At 41.1% G+C, this 23,004-nt stretch overlaps 3 protein-coding genes across 5 annotated transcripts in view; 2 read left to right on the forward strand and 1 right to left on the reverse strand.

Moving 5' to 3' along the window:
* Positions 1-6,958, reverse strand: part of matr3l1.2 (matrin 3-like 1.2) — a 150,973-nt gene extending 144,015 nt beyond the window's left edge. For 2 of the 3 annotated variants that reach the window (XM_065958445.1, XM_020638383.3), the window contains exons 1-11: positions 6,806-6,958; positions 4,946-5,938; positions 3,696-3,757; positions 3,579-3,617; positions 3,406-3,503; positions 3,238-3,290; positions 2,569-2,685; positions 2,054-2,179; positions 1,772-1,948; positions 750-874; positions 175-571 (exon numbers count right to left, since the gene is read on the reverse strand). In XM_065958445.1, the coding sequence (XP_065814517.1) occupies positions 175-571; positions 750-874; positions 1,772-1,948; positions 2,054-2,179; positions 2,569-2,685; positions 3,238-3,290; positions 3,406-3,503; positions 3,579-3,617; positions 3,696-3,757; positions 4,946-5,737 (1,986 nt within the window). In that variant the 5' untranslated portion in view covers positions 5,738-5,938; positions 6,806-6,958. The remainder of the gene's footprint in view (positions 1-174; positions 572-749; positions 875-1,771; positions 1,949-2,053; positions 2,180-2,568; positions 2,686-3,237; positions 3,291-3,405; positions 3,504-3,578; positions 3,618-3,695; positions 3,758-4,945; positions 5,939-6,805) is intronic. The other variant, XM_065958443.1, reaches the window with a different exon arrangement.
* A 712-nt stretch (positions 6,959-7,670) lies between these two features.
* LOC109987331 (polyadenylate-binding protein-interacting protein 2) lies at positions 7,671-10,924 on the forward strand. The gene is made up of 4 exons (XM_020638372.3): positions 7,671-7,782; positions 8,050-8,225; positions 9,921-10,112; positions 10,461-10,924. The coding sequence occupies exons 2-4, from the start codon at positions 8,088-8,090 to the stop codon at positions 10,524-10,526; spliced, it is 396 nt and encodes a 131-aa protein (XP_020494028.1). The 5' UTR covers positions 7,671-7,782; positions 8,050-8,087; the 3' UTR covers positions 10,527-10,924.
* Positions 10,925-14,003: 3,079 nt separating this feature from the next.
* On the forward strand, positions 14,004-15,646 carry LOC109987323 (axonemal dynein light intermediate polypeptide 1-like). Its single transcript, XM_020638363.2, has 6 exons — positions 14,004-14,084; positions 14,325-14,464; positions 14,542-14,711; positions 14,930-15,108; positions 15,339-15,503; positions 15,611-15,646. The coding sequence occupies exons 1-6, from the start codon at positions 14,004-14,006 to the stop codon at positions 15,644-15,646; spliced, it is 771 nt and encodes a 256-aa protein (XP_020494019.2).
* Positions 15,647-23,004: the final 7,358 nt, after the last annotated feature.

Below are 23,004 nucleotides of genomic sequence, written 5' to 3' on the forward strand. Positions count from 1 at the left end.
CAGCGATGTCATGACAACAGTTTATGATCAATACATTGAAACAATAGAACATGAATTAACATTTAAACTCAAGTGTTCTTGTAAATTAATAACCTGATATGTGTAAATAATTTCCCTCCTCATAGTTTTTTTTTGTTAACACACGTTTCAGTTTTTTTTTTTTTTTACCATCACCTGTTTGACCTCCTCTGACTCCTCCACTGTTTTCTCCACAGTCTCTGCTCTCTCTGGCTCCTCTCCCTCTACGTCTCCATCGGTTAACTGCTCCTCTCCCACTTCCCCGCCTTCCTCCTCCCCTTCCATCACTCCTGACACCTCTTCTTCCTCCTCCTCCTCCTCTGTGGCAGGCTTCTCAGCAGGCTTCACTTTGTTCTCCTCCTCCTCCTTCTCCTGTTCCTTCTTCTTCTCTTCTCTGCTCCTGGAGCTGGAGGACGACTTGGATGAGGAGGAGGTCCTGAGAGAGCTGGAGGAGGTTCTGGTTCCAGTGGCAGAGGAGGAGGAGTTTGTGTTTGCTCTGCTGCTCCTCTGGCCTCGACTGTCTCCTGCAGCGCCTCCTTGTCTCCTGTTCACACTGACAGAAACAAAACTCAGAGTTAGAGCGGATCGTTAGTCTGCCTTCATGTTCACCAGAAGGTGGGTGGGCGACACAATCTTTTACCTCAGGATTCCCAGCTAAAAACAATACACTCACAGTCCCTTTCTCAGGTATACCCTGTCCAGTTTACTACAGGTGTGTGTGTTGTACTCACTTGAGTGTCTTGTACTTGGTGCAGATGTTGAGGCGGATGGGTCGTCCTTTGATGGTGAGCGGGTTCAGGCTGTAATATTTGACCAGCATCTCTGCATCCTCGGGGGTCCCGAGCTGGACAAACGCCTGCTCACACATAAACAGAGACACAATAAGAAGACTTGCACGGATCAGGAAAATGTTTTGATTCACTGACAGGATGCTGTTAGCACACCAGTGGGGACAGTAAAGGTAAATCACTGATGACAAATTTCATGCCGCCCCTACATAAGTCATATGCACCCCTGCATAAATGTCTAAAGCTGTGGTTTTACACATAAATACATATGTATAGTTAATACATATAACATAACTAGATTTTTCATTTGTTTTGGTTATGCACTTCTAAGAATGATAAACAATATGAAAAATGTAATATAATTCAGAATGTGATTATTTTTTTAAAGAAATGACCTTATTTGAGTTTCACTGGTTTCTTCATTTAATTAATAGAGGGGTCGTACAATTCGGGATTCTGGTATTTCCACATGTGAGCTTTGTGTGCAGAGGTTTTTTATGTAGGCTAAAGACAGAAAAACTCAGAATAATATCGGCAACATCCAGTTGAAAAAAAACAACCGAACGGTTTTTTTAGAAAGGTTTGTTAACATCAAAGGAGTAACATTGGACATTTCTCTCTCTCTCTCTCTCTCTCTCTCTCTGTCTCTCTCTGTCTCTCTTCGATCACCTGCAGAATATACAAATGCTACTCGCAACACAAACTCAAGAGGCAGAGAGCGAGGGAAGAGTGTCTGCTAGTTAATCTATTTTAGATAGCGATCTTATACAGACAAAAAATAAATACAAATTCAAAAACAGATAACAATACGTAGGTGGCTGCAGATATACCTGGGAAACCTGCCCAGTATATTCATAGGAAACACTGTCTGAGATTATTTAAGTCTCTTGGGTTAATTTTTCAGGAGGGAAAATCCGGATGAATCACATCCCTGATGTAGACAGAGTCTAAAATCGATAGCTTACCTGGTCGGTTAAGAACAGGTGTTTCTCCACGGTGCCGAAACGTGCAGCGATGGTCAGCAGCTCCATCTTCTTCTCCTCCTCTCTGGGCAGGTTGGAGAAGAAAACCACCTGGCTGCCGTAACCTTTGACGTCTCTGACAGGTCGGTCAGACGGCCTGTCTGCTGCCCGCTCGTCTTTCTGAGGGTCAAAAACAGGAAACATTTCAGTTAAGGATAGGTTTGATATGTGTTTTAGTCAAGGTTTGACTATTTTCATTAGTGTGATGAAGAGGAGCGTTGTTACCTCGATGACCAGCAGCCTCTTGGACAGGTAAAAGGTGAGCGGTTTGCCGTACAGAGACGCTGGATGCTGCTCATAGTAGTTGACCATGTCCAGAGCCTCCTCGTGGCTGTTCATCTCAAAGAAGGCCTGATGGAGACACACAGGTACATTTACTTTAATGAGATGCTGTGACTGATGAACACAGAAGAAAAGATACAGAGAGCCCAGAACAGGACACCAGAATTTTAAAAATATATTTCTAATAAGTATCAAACGATATCAACACCTGCTTGATACCACGACAACAAAAACAGAAGTCCTGGGCATCTAATATTGGGACATTTATCATTTTTAATTAACAAAAATTGCAATTTTTGATGCACTTATTCTGTGTTATGAAACAGATGTATTTTCTAAAGCTTCTGTGGTTTTTGATACCATCTTACATTTCATGTCGTTTTAAAACACATGGTATCAATGAGTATGAAAGTATTGATGAACTTTCCTGGATGATGTTGTTCAGACATCAGGCTCACCTTATTCTTCAGCACCAGGTGCTCCCTCAGGACGCCGAAAGGCTCAGTGAAGGCGAACAGAGTCTTGGTGCTGAGCGGCTTCCTGTCGTACTTCACCACCACCACCCTGCTCCTCAGCTGACCACAGAACACATCCATCTTCAGTCTGATTACTGCATTGTTACATATATTTATATATATTATATATATATATATATTTTACTACCGTGTGGTTCAGCAGGAGACACAGAGACATGAACCAACGTGTGTTCAAAAGACCTTTGAACACACCCACCTCACATTATGCACACTTCACAAATGACCCATAACACTCCACCTTACATAACTTGAAAACCATCAGTGTGTCTGTGTTTCATTGCGTGAGTATTTTGTGCAGAGTTTCAACTGACAAAACATGAATCAACTCGAGGTCTCCTCTGCTGTTGATTCAAATTGTTGCCCTAAATTTGTTATTTTAAATCTTTAAATGCAAACCAGATACTTGAAAACGGATGCAGATTTTATTTACTGAGGTGCATGGATTACTTTTATAATCTGTAATTTAAAGGAATATGAATTATTTGAGGAGATGGATTAACTAATTTGAGGGAGAGGACAAAAAGCCCCCCCACCACCTTTTGTTTAATAACATCAGTAAGTTGTGTTAATGACAGAAAAGCACAAACTGACCTTATTCTGTATCGGCTGGTTCTTTCCTGACAGACCAGGACCTCCACCTCCTCCTGACGCACACGAACAACACACTCAATGTTAACAACACTGTTTTGTACATCCTGCAGAGGAGTCAGATCAGTTCATTCCCTGCACAGAAACAATAATATCATCCTTGTGTCTTACCCCAGCTGGAGGACATCCCTCCTGCTGTCTGAGCGGAAGACATGGGGGCAGGTCCCAGCAGCCCCGACGACAGGTTGGGGGTATCCAGAAGACCCCCACTGAAACAAAGACACGAGATAAGTCAGATATCAGTAGAGCTGCAACCATGGACGAGGTCAGTGAGTGAGTCTTACCCTCTGCCTGACGACATACCAGGGTCCCACTCTGGATACCTGGAGAAAAAAAAAAACATTACATCTCCAAGCGTCGGTTAAATACTGACGGTGTCATCGTGCATTTGAGTGTCTCACATGTTGAGCAGCAGCCGTCTGTTTTCAGCATGTCGAAGTCCATCGTTGTGTTGGTTCCACTCCTATTCATTCAAATAGAGTTACAACACAAGCCGTCTCTGCTCCATGTGTCCTACCTTTAAAGGAATATTTCACCTAAAGCTTGAGAGTGGTTTATTCAACAAAAGCACTAAAGATGAATGTCTTTAAGTCAGTATTTAAACACTGAGGAGTCATGAAATATATGCTCAAAACACAGCCTTCTGTTTTCTCTGTGAGTGAGTTTACTGGCTGCAACAACAATGACAAATATTAAATGAATGACTGCATGAATCTGTTCTTTCTGAAATATGTTTTTATAATCCCACAGAGCACAGCTTTATGGGTGAGATTATCATCATGATAATAAGAAAAACACCAGTCATTAACATTTTATGTCAATGGAAGAGTCGAGGTAAACGTTCAAGGCTGGTTAAACATCCAGGTTTGGAGATGTCCTACTTGAGTTTAGACCCTGAACCAGATCTGAGTCATTAAATATAAATATAGTCATGAAACAGAACAAGATATAATAAACATGTAATATCCATAATATCTATTTGTTTTTGTTTCTGTTATGTTTTTTCATGTCAATAATATAAACGTTTGCCAGTAACAAGGTTTTTTTTGTTTTGAACTTTAACAAAGCCGCCAAAGTTTGGACGAGCTGATCCACCTGGGTTTAACAGCTGATTCTGAGGTCGAAGAAGTAAGAGACATTAAGTGATGTCATCGTGTAAAGAGCTGCTGATTGGTCCAGGGCATGTCAGACTAGACTGCATTGATTCTTACAGACACTAAAATCTTCTTCTGAAAAACGCATCATGGAAGGAATTACATTTAATTCTACTGTGACATGATCTTGGTGTAACTTGAATAACTTGAATAACTACCTAGCTGGAGGAAGCCAACGTGAAGGAGGACGGGTAACGACAAGAACGTGGTTATAGGGTAGACTACCGCATTAAGACCTTTGATGATGACTGCAGAGGCCGAATTTGACTGTTTACTGCTGCAGAGCTTCTCAGGTAAGAAAATCAAGACACATGCTGTAAGTTGACTAAAACAAGGAAATTACAGAATGCCGACTGAGCCTCCGATCATTGGAAACATGATGGATGATTACCATCTGGCGCTGACTGAAGTGGTCAGTGACCTGAGCTCAGGCGTCTGACCGGAAACTTTTGTATTAATCCGAGAAGAAGAGAGGAAGGAGGCTGGATGGTACTCACCATGATGGAACGAACGTCAAAGTCACAAAGAGAGCACACATGTGGGAATAGGGGGGGCATGGATCCCAAGAAGTCTTGGACTTTTCTGTGTGGAGGGGGGCCGATTCTCCTCGACATAAAGATGGGGTCTGAGGAGGACAGGCCCATGCCAAGGCTGCTGTAGGAATCATGGTGGGAAAGCTCAGAGTACAGCCTCTCCCTGCTCCCACCTCCTCCACCACTGCTGCTGCTGCTGTAGTTTAGGCTATAGGCCCGGCTGGGAGTGACGTCCTGCAGAGAACTGTACCCAAAGTCTGAACAGGTTTGGGCCCGTGTTGAACCCTGACCCAGAGAAGGACCCCCTATCCTCCCCATGGGTGTGTCAGCCCAGCTGTCTCTTCCTCCTTGATATGCAGCCTCAGAGGACATGGAAGACATGGAAGACGCCCCCCTCCGCTCCCCTGCCTGTCCCTTGCGGCTCTTGAGCTGCCTGAGGATGTGCGGCAGCGTCTCAACGCTGATGTCCTCTTCAGGGATTTCAGCGAGAGCATCCAGGTCAGAGGGCGACAGCCCTAAACTGGCGAACAGCTTCATGGTGCTGCCAAGATGGTTGCTGCTGCCAAGCCTGGACATCTGGGAGCCGCTATCATTGCCCTCCATGCCACCACCACCCACACCCGAGGACATGCCCCCCATCTGCCGGCTGGATCTCTGTTCGTTCATGCTGAAGTTCAAGGTCTCTGCGGCGGCCAGGAGCCCCCGACCCACGGCAAAGTGTTTCTGACCTCCGTCTGACTGTGACTTTTGAGACATGACGTCACAAAGTGGATCTGCTCACTGGTTTCAAAATGATTCAGTGCAGGCGAGTCAAGATAAAGATCGAAGCAGGCAGGGAAAAAAAAGATTGTTCTTTAAGGGTTGGAGGAAGTGAATGTCAGTTCATGTCTTGTTTGCAAAGAATAAACTCTGTAAAAGTGCAGGTGAACCCCCTCCTCTCTGAAGAACGTCTTATTTCTGTTGAAACACAAGGAGGCAGAGACACTCTTCAAACACCGCCTCTATTGAAGACAACGGCAGACAGTGGCGAGGCAATGAGCCATAGCAGCTTGTGCAGTAAACGGAGGGAAAAACACTTTGATGAGCAAAGGTTAAATGTAATTAAAGAAGAATAGGAAAGCCCTGCAGTCTCACAATTCACCTCAAGACAAGGAGGGAGGAAATGAACTGATCTGGACAAGAATAAGAATAACCCTCTGAGAACCGTAGGAAATAGTCAAAGAGAGATGTGCATAATCAGTTAAGCCTCTATGTGAATATAAAAGTCTGATCACAACAAGAATGACTTAAATGAGTGTCCAATTATTTTGAAAGAAGAGACAAAACTGGACCAAAACTCAACCTGACTTGTAGCATTCATAACACAGCTCAAGCATGATTATACACACAGGGAAACACTATCGAGTAGGTGAATGCATGAAAACTCAGTTGTGTGCAAACTTGAACTACAGGTTTTAAATGAAGGGAAGCAGACACACTGGACCTGCACTGTGACTCCAGCTATGGTATGATAATATTACTCCTAATTTTGTGAACTCAGACAACATGTATATATATGGTCATGCAAAACCACTATAAATGAGTTATGCATTGGCTAATTATAATATAAAGTCCATATTAAGACATAGTCCTGCAGGTCTAGTCATGCTAGTAGAGGCCAGCTTTACTAACACGACTGTTCACACTAACACTAATAACAACGTCGTAAGGACTTGAATTCAATCACAACTTTCAAATACGACTGAGTGAAAACTGTTTTATTTTAATCTATCAACTACAAATAATAACTAACACGTATGTTTGCAAAAAAACACACAGTCTTACCACAGTTTTTGGCACTGCGTAGCTTGAAGCTACCGCAGCGAGCTCCACACTGTTCCTCACGGTCGGCTGAAGTATCGCGATGTTTAGTTTACTTCAACGAGACGTGAATGAAACAAATGACGATTCGTGTTCTCGCTGTTCTCTCATCTTCTTAATAGTTTTTTTTAATTGTGTATGTGTGCTTAACTGTTAGAAAAAGTCTGCTATTTATATAGTCTTTTCATTGAGCTGCAATGAATTTAGTCAAAATAAAAGAGAGACGGGTCGGTATCCGTATCCAGTCTTCTAAAAGACTACATTGCTGCCTTCACGGGACATCCGGAAGATCCATGCCCAAGTTTGGTAAAAAGTCCAGGGAGACGATATGTATGCATCTATTTTTGGTAAAGAATATAAAATTAAATTAAAAACAACCTTGGTATTATGTTTCAAAATTACGAGACCATAAAAAAGATCTCGGCTGACACATTTGACAAAACAATGCGTTTTGTTACATTCGCCTACCTGATTATGTAAAGGTATTAGTATAACACAGTATAAGATTAGAAAAACTGTAATTTTTTGACAATATATGAACTTTCTCCCTGTCTTTCCATTTGCATTCTTCATAACACAGCCCTGGGTATTTTTGCACTACAGTAATTTCAGACACTTTGAAATAATTGTCTTTTGGTATAGATTGAAGCACAGAAATCTGGTAAAAGAAAAGCCAGTCGATATGTTCTTCTAACTATTTACATGTAGCATCATCTATACACGTGAATGAGAGCCCATTTTTCCGATTTTCAAGTACCGTTTAGTTTAATGAAGTTATGTATCACTTGAATGCAGCAGGTCGTTCTACCCAATCACAAGCGAGCACGAAGTGACGTCAAAGATGTAAACAAACAGGGGCAGCGCGGCCATTACAGTTTCAGAAGAGTTCGACACAGAGTTGACCGTTGTGTCCTGTGCTGTCGGGGAAATCGGGTTTTCAGGTATTTTAGATGTAAAAACTCAGCGTTGTGTGTTCTTACGTTATTTTAATATGTTTAATTGACGTTTCTCTGTGGATGTTAGTGAGTTATTCCGCTGTGTTCACTGTGGGAATGGGGAAAGAGAACAGCTCCAGTCCTGAGCAAAAGCAGACAGCGGCCATAACAGCGACCCTGACATAACGGAGCAACTGCTCGGCTGTGTGAGGGTTAAATCTGTCCTCTGTGTTGCTGTCTGGAGGTTAACTGTGTCCCCTGTGTGCTCTGCAGTGTTGAAGAAGGCGTGACTTCTGTGATCCAGGAGAGCCATGAAGGACCCGAGTCTCAACAACGGCAACAACATGAGCATCAGCAACGAGGTCATCCTCAGCAACCAGTTCATCTCCGAGGAAGACCCGTTCGCTGAGTACATGTGGATGGAGAACGAGGAGGAGTTCAACAGACAGGTGAGAGCCCCGCCCACAGCAACACCTGAGGGAAAGGTGAAACTGTTTCACAACACACAGAAGGGTAGATTTTGAAACCATACTATTTTCATTTCATGTTTGCTCATTTCATTATTAAAATCAAACGTAGGCGATGTTAAGTTTATGGAGCTTTTCTAAGCCTCTTTTAATCTTTTTTTAAAGGCTTTAGATGCGATTTTTTTACTTAAATGTAATATAAATCAAGTATATCCTCTGAAAATAACTCTGTGAGTCATGACTGTCTACAATGGGTGTAACACCCGAGTCCCATTGTCTGTGATGTTTTCAGAGTCCTATCTTCAGTTTGTTTATGTCGTCAGGACGGCCGGCTGACTCCTCCCCTCGTGTATAAAAGTTGTTTAATTGAGGGACTAGAGAAAAGAAGAATAACATACTGTACTCACTGCTTAACTGTGTTTCTAGATCACGCTTATTTCAGGTAAATTTACATGCAGTGTGAAGATACGAGCATAATAAAGATTACTATTTGGTTTCATGCTGGTGCTCAAGGGCGACATCTGTTGGATCAAAAAATCGCATATAAAGCCTTTAATGGTATCTAAAAGTAACAAAGCTTTTAAAAAAAAAAAATACAACTATTTCATTTGACAATAAGAGTAATGAATCCATCAGAAATTGTTCTGAAACTCAAAACGTTGCCAATGCATTTTAGACAAAACTTTGGCGGCTTTGTTAACTGGCAAACGTTTATATTTTTGACATGAAAAAACATAACAAAAACAAAAATAAATAGATATTATGGATATTACATGTTTATTTTAGAGTTTGCTTTTCATGTTTCATCATCATCATCAACTTTTATTATTAGATTCAAGGTCCATTTTAAAAGACATACGATACAAAAAATAGACAACACACATATACATTAGAATAAAAACATTCCCGCCTCTTATAAAAGGCACTTATACCACTGTCTCCAAAGGTATGACAGGTAGCGTACTACACTATAACTTGGGTTCGACAGCAGCATTATAATTACATTCTTTGAGTCATTCAAGCGACCGATAAATCTGTACATAAGGTTCCTTAATAAAGCTTGTAAGGTGTTAACTCCTGCATTCACAAATAGCTCACTTGCACTACTCCACCTTGGCTTTTTAAGTAAGATCCTAAAACAGTCATTGTAAGCAACCTGAAGTCTGTGTTTTATCATTAAAAACAAGAAATGACCCAGTATTGGTTGCCGTCTATTTTTGTTACCATGGTATCAAACAGGTATCGATATCGTTTGACTTTTACTATCCTATCAAAGGTAAATTCTGGTATCATGACAACTCTAATACGGAGACATGTTTCAACACTTTAACACAAATAGACCAGAGTAACAAAAACTTTGGCAACTTTTCACTAACGAAAAGCTTTTGAAGTTTGTGATTCTATGATTAAACTGAGACTGCATCATCTTTTACACAGACAGGTGAGCGTGTCAGACAGAGACCAGGTCAGCACATGAATGCATCATTATAACCGCACAGAGCCTGGATGTTTTATTAAATCGACTTTTACATTGAAATCTGTGACTCGCATGGCGCTCAAACAGACAATGATTTTTTCAGAATCATTTTACAGATATGTCTTCAGTCCTGTTCTTACAGCGTGTGTGTGTGTGTGTGTGTGTGTGCGTGTCCGCGGGGTGCGTGCGTGTTGTTGCAGGTGGAGGAGGAGCTGTGGGAGGAGGAGTTTATCGAGCGCTGCGTACAGGAGCTGCTGGAGGAGGAGGAGCAGTGGGAGTGGTTCATCCCGTCCAGAGACCTCCCCGGTCAGACCGTCAGCCAGCTGCAGGACCAGATCAGCCTGCTCGTCCTGGACGGAGATGTGCATGCTGACGCAGACTTCGCAATTGTGGTGAGTTCTGAGGAAATGTAATGAACTTAGATACTTTTTCGTTTCCATACAATAAAATCCTACACACTGTCTAAATTGCACTTCGGCACACTTTTTTACAATTTGGACAGTGAGCAGCAGTTTTTGATAAAAACACAAAGGTTCCCTATATTGGGTGCGTAGGACTTTTGTTGCCATGGTATCAAAACAGGTATTGATATTGTTTGATGTTTGACTAGAATACTATCACGTTAAAATTCTGGTGTGAATGATGATGTGAAAACAAATAAAGTCATTCATATTTTAATAAATAAAAATAGTTGTTATTGTTGCCACAAAGCGATGCCTCATGGTCCTTTTCTCCATCAGGTGAACAGCAATCTGAACCCAAATGCCAAGGAGTTCATCCCGGGGATCCAGAAACACGCCATCTGACCCCGCCAGGCTCCGCCCCCTATCCCTGCCTCACTCCGCACTGTGACATCATCAACAAGATGTCTGCTGTATTTTCCAGTCGCCACTCAACCTTCAGCCTGACGTGTTGCCAAAGTTCTGTGCTCGCATGTGTTCGACTTGAGTTCCCATAGTTACTGAAATCTCCACCTGTACACTGGTCTGTCTACCTGTGTGTGTGTGTGTGTGTGTGTGTGTGTGTGTGTGTGTGTGTGTGTGTGTGTGTGTGTGTAACTCTCTGAATGTAAATCAGCTTGAGAGTGTTTGTGTGTGTTTTCTCTTTGATCCAGAACAAACCCCTTTCTGTTACTATCAGTTCTGATGTCTCACTCGGACATTTTTATTTGCACTTTTATAAAAAGAAAAACCTAAAAACAAACTTTGTGTTCATATTTTATTCTGAGGTTAGAACCAGTCTGATCCAGTTTACACCTGGTCTGATCCGGTTTAGATTGGTTTTGTTCTTTGATTCACTGCACTTCTCCATATATCCCAGCATCCTTTGTGGTTTTGGTCCGTGCTGCCTGTCAGAGCTGTCTGCTCTCTGCTGCCTCATTAACTGCTGTTTGTTTGTCAGTTTTTCTAAATGCACATAAAGTACTGTATAAAAAGTCATATAAAGGAAAAAGTTGTAAAAAAAAAAAAAAATCTATTTTTTCTAAATCTATTTGAAATAAATGTTTATGGAGAAAAAATCTGTGTGTGTGTCAAGTCCTCAATTGTCGTGTCCGATCAGTAATCTGCATACATGTTATTTTATAATAAAAGATCTGAAATGTTCAAAGAAATATAAATCTGATATTAAACATTCTGTAAAGCCTGGCTCACACTGCTGGAGAATTTTAGGTCCGATTCTTCCTTCCTGACAATCCCAGGGTGGCTCCTGACTCATGGCTGCTCAGAACTGATTATCTGCTCAGATTATCTTGTAGTGTGAGTGGTATAAAGCTCCAATCTTAACGTCCCCGATCTGCTCTGCGATAGTCGGGGACGCCCCGTTTTATTTCAAACATGTTCGATATTTAGGATCTAAAATCTTGACGATTACGTCATCTGGCCGAGGTCGTGCACAACTACGATATAATCACAGTCAAGCTGCTTCCTGCTTTAAGAAGGGCCGATCAGAAGCTGCTGAAACCTTTTCTCTCTTCTTTTTTAGTGTTGTCACGACACCACAATATGATTCTAGAAAAAAAATGAACCCATATGAGCTGTGTGGAAATTATTAAGACTTAACTCCACACAATAAGACTCAGTTGACTCAGATGGCTTACGGTGATGAAAGTTTAGACATAAGAAGAATACTCATGAGGAGACATGGATCAACATCACACTTCTGTTCTCGTGTCTTGCTCAATCACATGTGCAGAACTTTTTGAAAGGCATCGCATGTATCCTAAAAGACATTACCATTATCAGGGTCACATTGACCCACCTAGACTAACCTGTGACGTCAATAGCACTGGAGCAGACAACAAGTCTACCAAACATCCTGATAGCAGATATCAGAACAGAACAGCTGACACTCTCCAAGCTGTACTTGGTGTTCTAATAACAACTGAACTCTGTCAGGTCTGACTGACATTAGAGAACAGTGAATAAACCTAACCTAACATCTGTACATTATAATCGAAATAACTACAGAAATTCCACCACAGATACCACGGCAACAAAAAAGGAAGTCCTCGACATTAAACAGGTAGAAAACAGGGGAGGACGGAGGGAGAGGTCACATTTTCATGGAGGGAGGCATTAGCATAAGCTTTTTGGATGTTGATAGTTTGGGAAGAAAAAAAGAATGACAAGGTTTAAAGAGGGTGAGAAGGAAGGCAGTAAATAGGTGTGTTTGTCTTTTGGAGGAGAGTTACCTGAAAGAGTGTTCATGGACTATGTGTGTTACAAGGTAAGGCCGTTGTTAGTAGCTGCTGTTTGCAGAGGAACACAGACATGTGTCAAAATTGAAATAATAACCGTCATGATGACTGTAAGATTAAAAAAAAAAAAATGCATCATGTCTTCACTGTAAAGGTTGACATTTAACAGGAGCAGCGAGATGTTCAGAGCGATTAAGGAAGGCAAACTAGAATAAAATAAAAACTGCTTTGTGCAAAGAGCAGAAGAGCAGAGAAAACCTGAAACCAATAATAGAAAAAAGAAAGCTTTCTAGTGTTTATCTCACCTGTGATGAAGTGCGCAGCTGACATTTGAGGAAAATTAGAAAGAATTAAACATTATTGGATGCTGCAAAACTATTTTTGGACATTGTGGACATCACTGAAGAGGAGCTGGATAACAATCTAAGAGAAGGACTGACGTGAACTCAGACAAGTGTGTCTGGGTTGTTTCATGGTGAAGGATTTGAAAGGGAACACTTTGTGCAGACTGTGTTTATTTTTATTTTTTTGCACTGAGTAAAGATAATAATGTCCAATAGGTGGCGGCAATGCATCAACTACGGATTCCAAATTAGACTCCACAGAAGAAGACGTGGGTCCGCCGTGTTGAAACTACAATGTTCAGAAAATGGACTACAAAAAGCGCATCTAAAAACCTTTCCCCTGTGCCTTCTTACCGGTGAAATAATCCTAATCACCACAAGGTTGGGATTGAAATAAAAGCAATATAGACCACCAGGCTACAAGTAAGAAAAGTGAAACCATCACCTTCCTGTCCAATCAGAAATCAACATCAACATAAATATGATTGGATGAAATGAATTGTTACATTTATGAAAGATATACAAAATGTTTTAAGCATACAAATGTACAACTGCACAAAGCATTCTTAAGTGAATGCAATATGTTGAATAAAACATCATCTGATAAAAATGTCTCTTATCTTTTATCTCTTACATGATCTGTGTCACTTTACGATCATCGTTAATGTTCGTGATTGTTGCGCAAACTACGAACTTCCGCAAAAATAAATCGTCAGATGTGTGTTCCTTCTCGGTTACTTGAGAACAAAAAAAAATATATATATATATATATATATATATATATATATATATATATATATATATATATATTTTTTTTTTTTTATTATTTTTTTTTTAACAAACGTTTAAGAATATTAGGCTATATAATAATAAAAAGCGAACATTCGTATTGCCATTAGCTGTCGTCTTTTGTAGTGCTTTTAAAAAATATATATTATTATACCAAAAAAAATAAACGACGCAGCATAATACTCGAAAAATGAGCCGACAAGCATGTGTGGCGCATTGTCAAAAAAAAATAAATACAAAAAGATACAAAACCACTTACTAAATATTAATCTAACCCACTGATTCAGACGGTCACACTGAAGAGGGACCCTGGGACGCTGTTGCTATGACAACACAAAAAAGTAAGCAAAAGAATAGCATCCTTCGAAACAGCAAAGATATCCCTGCAGCTGAATTACAGACCAACCAGGAGTTTCTGCTTTTATTTTATTCAAATTATCAGATTCAAAAAGATGAAGCCACCAGCAGAATCTCTCCTCAGATACGACAATCCAGTTTTGATCAGCAAAAGCACTGACAGAAAATCACCAAAGGTAAGTTTAGTAACACCAGCCGAGTTTAACCGACGTTTAGTGGTCAAAGTTATTATTAAGATAATAATACGTTAAGATATTCCAGCTATAATGGCTGCTGTTTCTATGTTGTTTTTTTACCAACATCTTTTAATCCCCAAAGCTTTTTAAAGTTATTAAATGATGATGAATATACTGTATCATGTATTTCAGGCAAAGAAAGTTGATTCATTGTGTAACATGAAATACTTTTCACAACAGGGCCGCCCTTTAAAAGTGAGTCCACAGCAGGTGAGGGGACAGTCTACCCCTGTGCCACCACCTCCAAAATCAAAACCCACCTCTACTGACACCAACAAGCAGGAACATGAGGAGATCCTAAACACCATCCTTCCACCCAGGTACAGTTGCATCCATCTACAGTGTGTCATTCATTAAATTCAATCCACTCAGTTTATCTAAACTTCTGTTATTGTAGGGAATGGACTGACGGGACCCGGCTGTGGGTGCAGCAAGTGTCCAGTGCACCTTCTACAAGAACAGATGTTATTCACCTGGAGGAGCTGCTGGACACAAAGCTGCAACAAAGGCAGGCCAGACAGACAGGAATCTGCCCTGTCCGCAGGGAGCTCTACTCTCAGTGCTTTGGTGAGAAGGAGACGCTGATATTTGTGATCACTGAGGCTATTGTGTTGACAAGGATTGAGGATCAAAGAACAAGAATTTGAACCAGTTTTTTTGTGTACACATGGCTTAAATTTCATTGCCATACAGCTTTCTTCTGAAGCATTTTGTATACCACTGAAAGCACATTTTACTCCTCAAATATGTTCCTGTTGCATTTACTCATTTTCTGTTTCTTTAAGATGAGCTCATCAGACAGGTGACCATCAAGTGTGCTGAGAGGGGCCTGCTGCTCTCGCGGGTCAGAGATGAGATTCAAATGACTATTCATGTCTACCAGACTGTGTATGAAAGCGGTGTGGCCTTTGGTATGAGGAAAGCCCTTCAGTCAGAGCAGGGAAAGGTGGACATGGAGAAAAAAGTAAGGGCATTCACTTTTTTTGTTGTGTTTAGCAACAATAGATAGCATACAAATGTGGAATGTTTGCCAATATTGGCATCCATCGATGAGGAATATACAGTATTTGCCACTGAAGGAATAACTATTGAATGCTATTCAGTTTAGTATCCAGCAGAGGGCAGCATTCCTCTAAAATAATGTTTGGTCTTAACATCACTGATCCTGCATTTTAATAAACTTCAAACACCTAGATTTCTGATCTTGACGATGAGAAACTGGAGCTGAAGAAGCAACTGAACGAACTCAAGTCTCAGCGTGATGCCACTGAAAAACGAGAAACTGAAAGGCGACAGACTGAAGAAAAGAATCATGTGGAACAGATCCAGCTCCTCGAGAGAACCAACCTGCAGCTCAAGGTGATGTTTTAAGGCTTCATACCACAGAAATATATCTTCCCCCTGCACTTGTTCCTGTAGTAGATGTGGTTATGATGTTAATATTCTTATTTTGTTTTCCTCTTTAGACCCAACTGGAATTGATCCTCACACCAAAGAAGTAACACCACCATCAATAACAGAGTCGCCATTTGACTGCACACAATGTGACATTTGTCTTGTTTCTAAATCTCTATTAATAAAAATTCCATACAGTGTAATCATAATGAGTTTCATTTCTTCCAACAGCATGACATGACAAGTACAGCTCAAGTACTGTACACATCTCAGGTGTGTACAGTACAGGTACCATTCTTAAGTAGATTTATTGAGTAATTTGTTTTTTCTCCTCCAATCTGACAGGGATAACATCTAGGGGTGTTTAAAAAGGCTCTTGTAAAACCCGATAATAACTGTTGATAGAACTTCACAGAAAGTTAAATCAAAGCTGAATCCTCTTCTTTTTTTAAATTGGTATCCTGATAAGTTGTTGAATTTTTCATGCAATAATATCAGTCAGTCTCTCAAAATGTGGGAATTCAGATCTTCTGGTAAAATGAATAATACTGAAAATAAAATAATTCAGAGGATTTTTGGACCATTGTTTAGATATGTTTCATTGTATTTGAATTTTAACAAGCAGAAAATAAAAATATATAAACCTCAGTAGATTAATTAACCAAAAAAATCATTGATAATAAACCTATACCCTTGGATCCACTTCAACAGATAACAGTTAAATGACAAATGGTTACGAAAATGATATTAAAGTATATAAATGAAAGGCTTTTTTTTTTAATCAAGCAATACTTATTTTATTTTCCTGGTAATAAGTACTCTAACTGAGTTGACATTTGTAATGGGCTCTTATCTGTACTTAACTTAAAGGATCTCAAATCTCATCCAACAGGTGTGCTAGCGAGCTTGTTTTTACAAATGCCCTCTGTAAACACTTTGATTTAAACTGATACTGCCATAGCTGCATTATTTCTGCACAAGATAGCAGCAGTGATACAACCACATGAACTGAGGAGGGTGGTGTGTCCGTCCCACTTCTGTATGAGGACATTAATAATGCAGACACGAGGAAGCAGAAGAGAGAGTAAGGAGAGGACAGCTGCAGGTGCTGTGGTCCAGTCAAGAAGGAGAAAAAAAACAACTTTAGACGGACCATGTTTGAGGACATTATAGTTTTGCTGTAACGACTTAAGTCATTTTGAAACAGTAGCAGTGTTAATAGATTAAGTCATTTGCATGAGGGCTGTTTCTGGACATTTTTTGTCTTGATGGATATCAATGTTGATGAATATAATGAGCTACATTAATCTTTTGCAGAGCTATTTTTGCCTTCACATCAGCTCAGTGCTGGATGTGTTCACAACAGAGAACATGCTTTACTGCAGTGTTGCCAGATCTCGCAAGAGAAACAAGCAACCAGCTCTATGGAAACCAGCCCAAAACAAGCGACCTGGCTCCTCAAATAAATAAAATGAAGCCAAACAGGTTACCTAACCTACCACATAGTGTAAAAGAGAGGTCACCAGATCGGGCGGGCGGGCTAACCAAAGAAACGGGGTTTGTGGACAGATCCTGGAAAAGGACAAACTATCACGATCGTGTTTGGCTTTATTGTGGAGAGTTGGGAGAGAATCAGTGGGGGTTCATACATGGAGCAAAGCAAGCCCAAACAAGCAACTGCACTTTAGAAAACAAGCCCAAAAACTCGCAACCTGCGACTGACGATATTTGCATGCGACTTTATAGAAAAACAGGACGAGGTTATAAAGGAAGCATTGAACCACCTTTCATTAACTTTCAGAGAATTTCAGAGAACTTTCCCGGAAGCCACTTAAATGCTTCCGGGTCATTTCACTCAGTTAAGAACCTTCCTAAGCAAAAATGACGCAAATTGAATTGAATTGAATTCCCCAATTTTAAACAAAAGCCCCTTTACTACATCACATAAGAGAGAATACATAGGAGTTATTCTTTTTGTTTGGAGTCAGAATTCTGGTGTTTATGCCCTCAAATGCACTGATTTCTGATTACTTCCTCCTTAATGTTTTTCCCTACAATCTAGCAGGACTTTGAAGGGGATTCTGTTGGTAATCGACGCAGGTTTGGTCGAGAGCTTTCACCATCAAGTAACGCCAGCACCTGCTGAATTCAACAGCCAGTCTCGACATCTGTCTCTCATGTAGACTGCTGCCTCCTCCTCCCCTCCAGGCCCCCTCCATCCCGGCCTGACTCCTCCTCCTCCTCTTCTTCTTCTTTCTCACCTGCTGCTTTTTGTTTCCCTCTGAGGAATCCAGAATGTCACTCCTCCTTTTTTCCGCTCTCCCTTCCTCCTCTTTGTCGCCTCCTTTCACCAACACATGTGTAATCTGGACTTTTTTTTTTTTGGCCATTTTCTTTTTTTGTTTTTCACGCTGAACTTGAATTTATTGAGAAGCTAACTGAAACACGCAGACACATGAGAAAAACAAATACTACTTGAATTGGGGGTTTAAAAAACCACAGAGGTTAGGTTTTTTTTTTGCGTTCTCTCTCCCTGTTTCTTAAAGGAACGTGTACTTTACTGCTTGGGCAATCCTGTGTATTGCTGCCACCGTTGTATCTAGCGATGGATCTGTCTTATCTTTTTATTCTATCAGGTCAAGAGCTGAACTGTAGTGGTTTTATCTGAGTAAAAATGTTGGCTTGTAATATGTGGATTCACTGACGCGTCTGAATGGAGCATGTATCAAACCATGTATCAAATCCTGCTGAGGCTTCTACTACCGATGCACTTCATTTGTCATCATGTTTAAAATGAACTCACCTGCCGATTAACTACATTAAAAGTGATTTACTGTTTTAGAAACTCTGGTCTGTTTGATATTGTTACTCTGACTACATTATTTTAAAAGTTGTACCATCAGAAATCTGAGCCATAAATCCATTACTCCACCACACATGTGATCGTATAAGGAACATTTGTCACCATAAAGACATCTGCAGAATACTTGTTGGAGAATTGCACCAAGCAGGTAACTTCTAAAATAGTGTTAATGAAAATAAATTAATACTTCTAATGAATGAAGGTCATGCCTTCATAGCATTCATTATGAAAGAATGGTCAGGCTGGGAGAGGAAAAACGGGTTAGAATAAAATATTTGTATAGTTGAAAAATCTGTGATCGGTGTCCCCCACTTGTTCACAGGTAAAACAAACTGGAAAAATTATATACTCCACTATTTATGTGATGGTCTAAGGAATATAAGCTCCGCCTCCATCAGTTGGAAACCTGTAGAATACATGTCGGGGAATTATCCCGAGCAGGATGATCCAGTTCACCAGGTAACTTAGAAAATGACTGAATTCTGAATTTTGATTGCAATTAATAATTCATTAAAAATTAATTAATTTCTCACTTCCCTCTCGGGGCTTTTGCAGAGCTAAGCTCCCCTTATATTAAAGTTGTTGTTTGCTTTTTTAAGTTGTTTTTTGGTAGGAGCTTATTTTCGTTTCATTTGTGCACCTTCTTTAAGTTGTTCATAAATAATTCCCCATCTTTTTTCTCCATTCCCAGTTTTCATTCTTTGATTGTTGTTTCCCCTCATCCCAAAGTAATCGAGGGACGTTACATACTGTAAGAAAAAGCTAAAATATTGCAAATTAACAACATAGCTTATGTGCTTCTAGCTGTTACACATTTTCCTCGGGGCCTCTGTTTTATTTGTAACCTGGAAACCAGGAAAATCAACTGATGTGGCGTGAGAAAGAATACCATCTACCAGTGTTTTTTTTGTTGTTTATTTTTAAGTTGATTTCTTAAGTCTCTTTGGTAAAGAAAAAGGGTTGAGGGGATCCTGCTGCAAACACATTTAGAGAAGGTCACGATTAATTTCATTAGGAACTTGTTAGCCCATAATAAGACTCCTGAAGTCAGGAGACATGACAGAAACATCTCCATATCACTATTTCTTGAACTGAGTACCCTGTTTTACTGTTTTTTCAGAGTTTTGTGTCAAACCTCTAATTCAATGTTCTTCTTGTCAGATTGCATCTAGTAAAGTGTTTAGTAGTATCCTCTTACCACCAGACATACACAGTTCTAATATACCCCATTAACACAGCATAGATTCAGCCTGTGTCCTATATCTGCATCAGGAGAACTTAATTTAAAATAAACTCTACATTTGATAAGAAGTTGGACTGCATGATGACATGACCTCAGCCTCTCAGAGGCAGCAAGCTGTAACCACAATTAATGTAAATGACTGTTCTTAATGAGAAAATATCCTCCTATCATGATGTAAGGCCTCATTGACATTTGACACAGAAGATAACACCTGTTTATATGTATGTGTCATTGGATGACCTCAAAACACTTAAATTACCTTATGGAACATAAGGCTTAAAAATAACAATACATTTGAACACTTTGACTTTGTTCTGTTTACACAGTTGATACTCAGCAAACACAGTATACATAGACTGTACAATACTCTACAGAAATCCAACTACAAAGAAGGTTTATGATTAATTTTAAGTTTTTATTGAAGTATTTGCCAAATTATTTGTAATTAAGTTCTTTTCCAATTTATTTGGGTGGGATAAACCGGAGCGCCCGGAGAAAACCCACACAGACACAGTGGGAACATGTGACGTCCTGACAGAAAGAAACCTGCTGGCTTCTGTTTGTCAGGACTTCACATGTTTCACTGTGCTGCCCTGCAGCCTGTTACAGCCTGTGGGAGCTGGGGAGGGTGGAGTTGGGGTGGTTGGAGTTGGGGTGGTTGGAGTTGGGGTGGTTGGTGGGTGCTGAGATCGTCACTGCTGGTCCTGCATCTGCCCCCTGAGATGCTTGTATTTGCGACGGTGTTCTGGAGTGATGCCCTTTTTAAACCTCCTCCACAGAGAGATTTCCTCCGTCTCAGCAGTTGTCTGGACCTGGGTGCTGTTAACCTGGGTGTTGTTAACCTTGGTGCTGTTTACCTGGGGGTTTTCCTTTTGGAGGGAGGTCTCACTGTTAGACTTAACTGTCTGTTGCTCCAGCTGCAATTGGAGCACCTTCACCTCCTTCTGCAACACCTGATTTGTCTCGTCCTTAACGTTCAGTCTGAGGATCAGCTCGTCCCAGAGCCTTGTTTTAGCTTGGAGCTGACTTGTTAAGCTCTCCAGCTGCTTTTGACGCACCTTCACCTCCTTCTGCAACATCTGATTGGTCTCCTCCTTAACGTTCAGTTTTAAGGCTAGATCAAGGCTGCTGCTGGTCTCTTCCTGCAGCTTCAGGTCGGTAGTAATTTCTTTGCTGAAGGCCTGATCCTGCACGGCGTTGTTTTCAGCTCTCAGTGTTTCATCCAACTTTGGACCCTCTGAGGCTCTCTCCTGGAGCTTTTTATTTTGAGCTTCAATCACACCTATGAGCTCCTCTTTTGTTTTGCAGGAATAATATTTCATGTCCGGTACACTGAAGGATGGATTCAGGTGTTTCAGCTGTTCTTTTAACATCCTGATATCCTTTTCATGCTCGACTGTGCTGTAATGCTCCTCCGTCCACCTTTGTCGATAGTCCTGCATCTTGTTGTAGTGGGTGGCATTGATGTGCTCCACTGCTCGCCTCAACCCTATCTCCTGTCTTAGATGGTAGGTTGCGTTGTCCAGGCGAGCCCTGAGATCTTTTTCCACCTGCCATCTGGGAGGGGGTCCCTGGTAGGGGTACCGGGTACTGGTGTACTGGTGCTGCCTGTAGCCTCCCCCCACCCTTTGAGGATGAGGATTAGCTTGTGGCTGAGTGTGAACCTCTCTTTGCTGGTTTTGCCCCTGAACTTCCTCCACCCTTTCAGAGGGAGTGTTATCTTGTGGCTCCATGGGGACCTCTCTTTGCTGGTTTTGCCCCTGAACTTCCTCCACCCTTTCAGAGGGAGTGTTATCTTGTGGCTCCATGGGGACCTCTCTTTGCTGGTTTTGCCCCTGGCCTTCCTCCACCCTTTCAGAGGGAGTATTAGCTTGTGGCTGAGTGTGGACCTCTCTTTGCTGGTTTTGCCACCTGCTTACCTTCACCCTTTGAGGAAGAGGATTAGCTTGTGGCTGAGTGTGGACCTCTCTTTGCAGGTTTTGCCACCAGCCTACCTCCACCCTTTGGGGATGAGGATTAGCTTGTGGCTGAGTGTGGACCTCTCTTTGCAGGTTTTGCCACCAGCCTACCTCCACCCTTAGAGGATGAGTATTATCTTGTGGCTCCTTGGGGACCTCTCTTTGCAGGTTTTGCCCCTGAACTTCCTCCACCGTTTGAGAGGGAGTATTATCTTGTGGCTCCATGGGGACCTCTCTTTGCTGGTTTTGCCCCTGGCCTTCCTCCACCCTTTCAGAGGGAGTGTTATCTTGTGGTTCCATGGGGACCTCTCTTTGCTGGTTTTGCCCCTGAACTTCCTCCACCCTTTCAGAGGGAGTGTTATCTTGTGGCTCCATGGGGACCTCTCTTTGCTGGTTTTGCCCCTGAACTTCCTCCACCCTTTCAGAGGGAGTGTTATCTTGTGGCTCCATGGGGACCTCTCTTTGCTGGTTTTGCCCCTGGCCTTCCTCCACCCTTTCAGAGGGAGTGTTATCTTGTGGTTCCATGGGGACCTCTCTTTGCTGGTTTAGCTGGACGATGCTGCTGCTGGCCCATGGCAGGATATTTACCAAGTCCTCAGCCTCAGCCTCAGCCTCCATCTCCATGTCCATGATATCACCCCAGCTCAGGGACTCTGATTCAGTCTTTTGTTCCATTGCTGTTCTGATGAGATTCAGAGATTTGGTCACTTAGATGTCGAGTAGTTTAGAGTACTTGTTGCACTTGTTAAAATATCTCACTGACTAGTGTCTCAGATCTGATCCGTGAACTGATGAGTGTCCGTGCCTCTCAGCTTGGTGTATTGGGTTTTATACCTAAACTCTACATTCTAAAAGCCTTTGATGATTCTGTGATGATTCTTTGATGATGCTTTAAGAGTCCAGAGCTCCGGAATTATTTGTGTTGTTTTGTTTTGATTTGTTGCCAACATGCTATGACCTCATAATACTGGAAATGTTGTCATATAGTGAACATTTCTCTTTATGTTGTTATAATATTGCTCTGTTGAATGTTTATATAGGGTGCCACAGGTTTGTGGTTAGACGCCTGAAATAAGGTCTGTGGTTAACACAAGCATAAGAGATGTTCACGTTTTGTTAGATGACATAAACTACTTTTTTGCATTCTGGGCATTCTCCTTAACTATTACAGCCAAGTCACCTTATCGTTTAATGACTGTCATAAGTTTTGGTGGAATTAGACAACTAAATGTCCACCAGGCCTCTTCATTTTACTCTTTCAGCTATATTTTATTATATTTAAAGAAATATATCACGTCAGCAGACATGCAGGAAGGTTCAGGGTCTGATTCAAGGACAGGGACCTTAATGGACTCATTAGTGTGGCGGGTTTAGAGCTTTTGACCTACAAGTTGGAGTGCA

Source organism: Labrus bergylta, chromosome 9 (genome assembly GCF_963930695.1).
Source record: "Labrus bergylta chromosome 9, fLabBer1.1, whole genome shotgun sequence".
Lineage (NCBI taxonomy): Eukaryota > Metazoa > Chordata > Actinopteri > Labriformes > Labridae > Labrus > Labrus bergylta.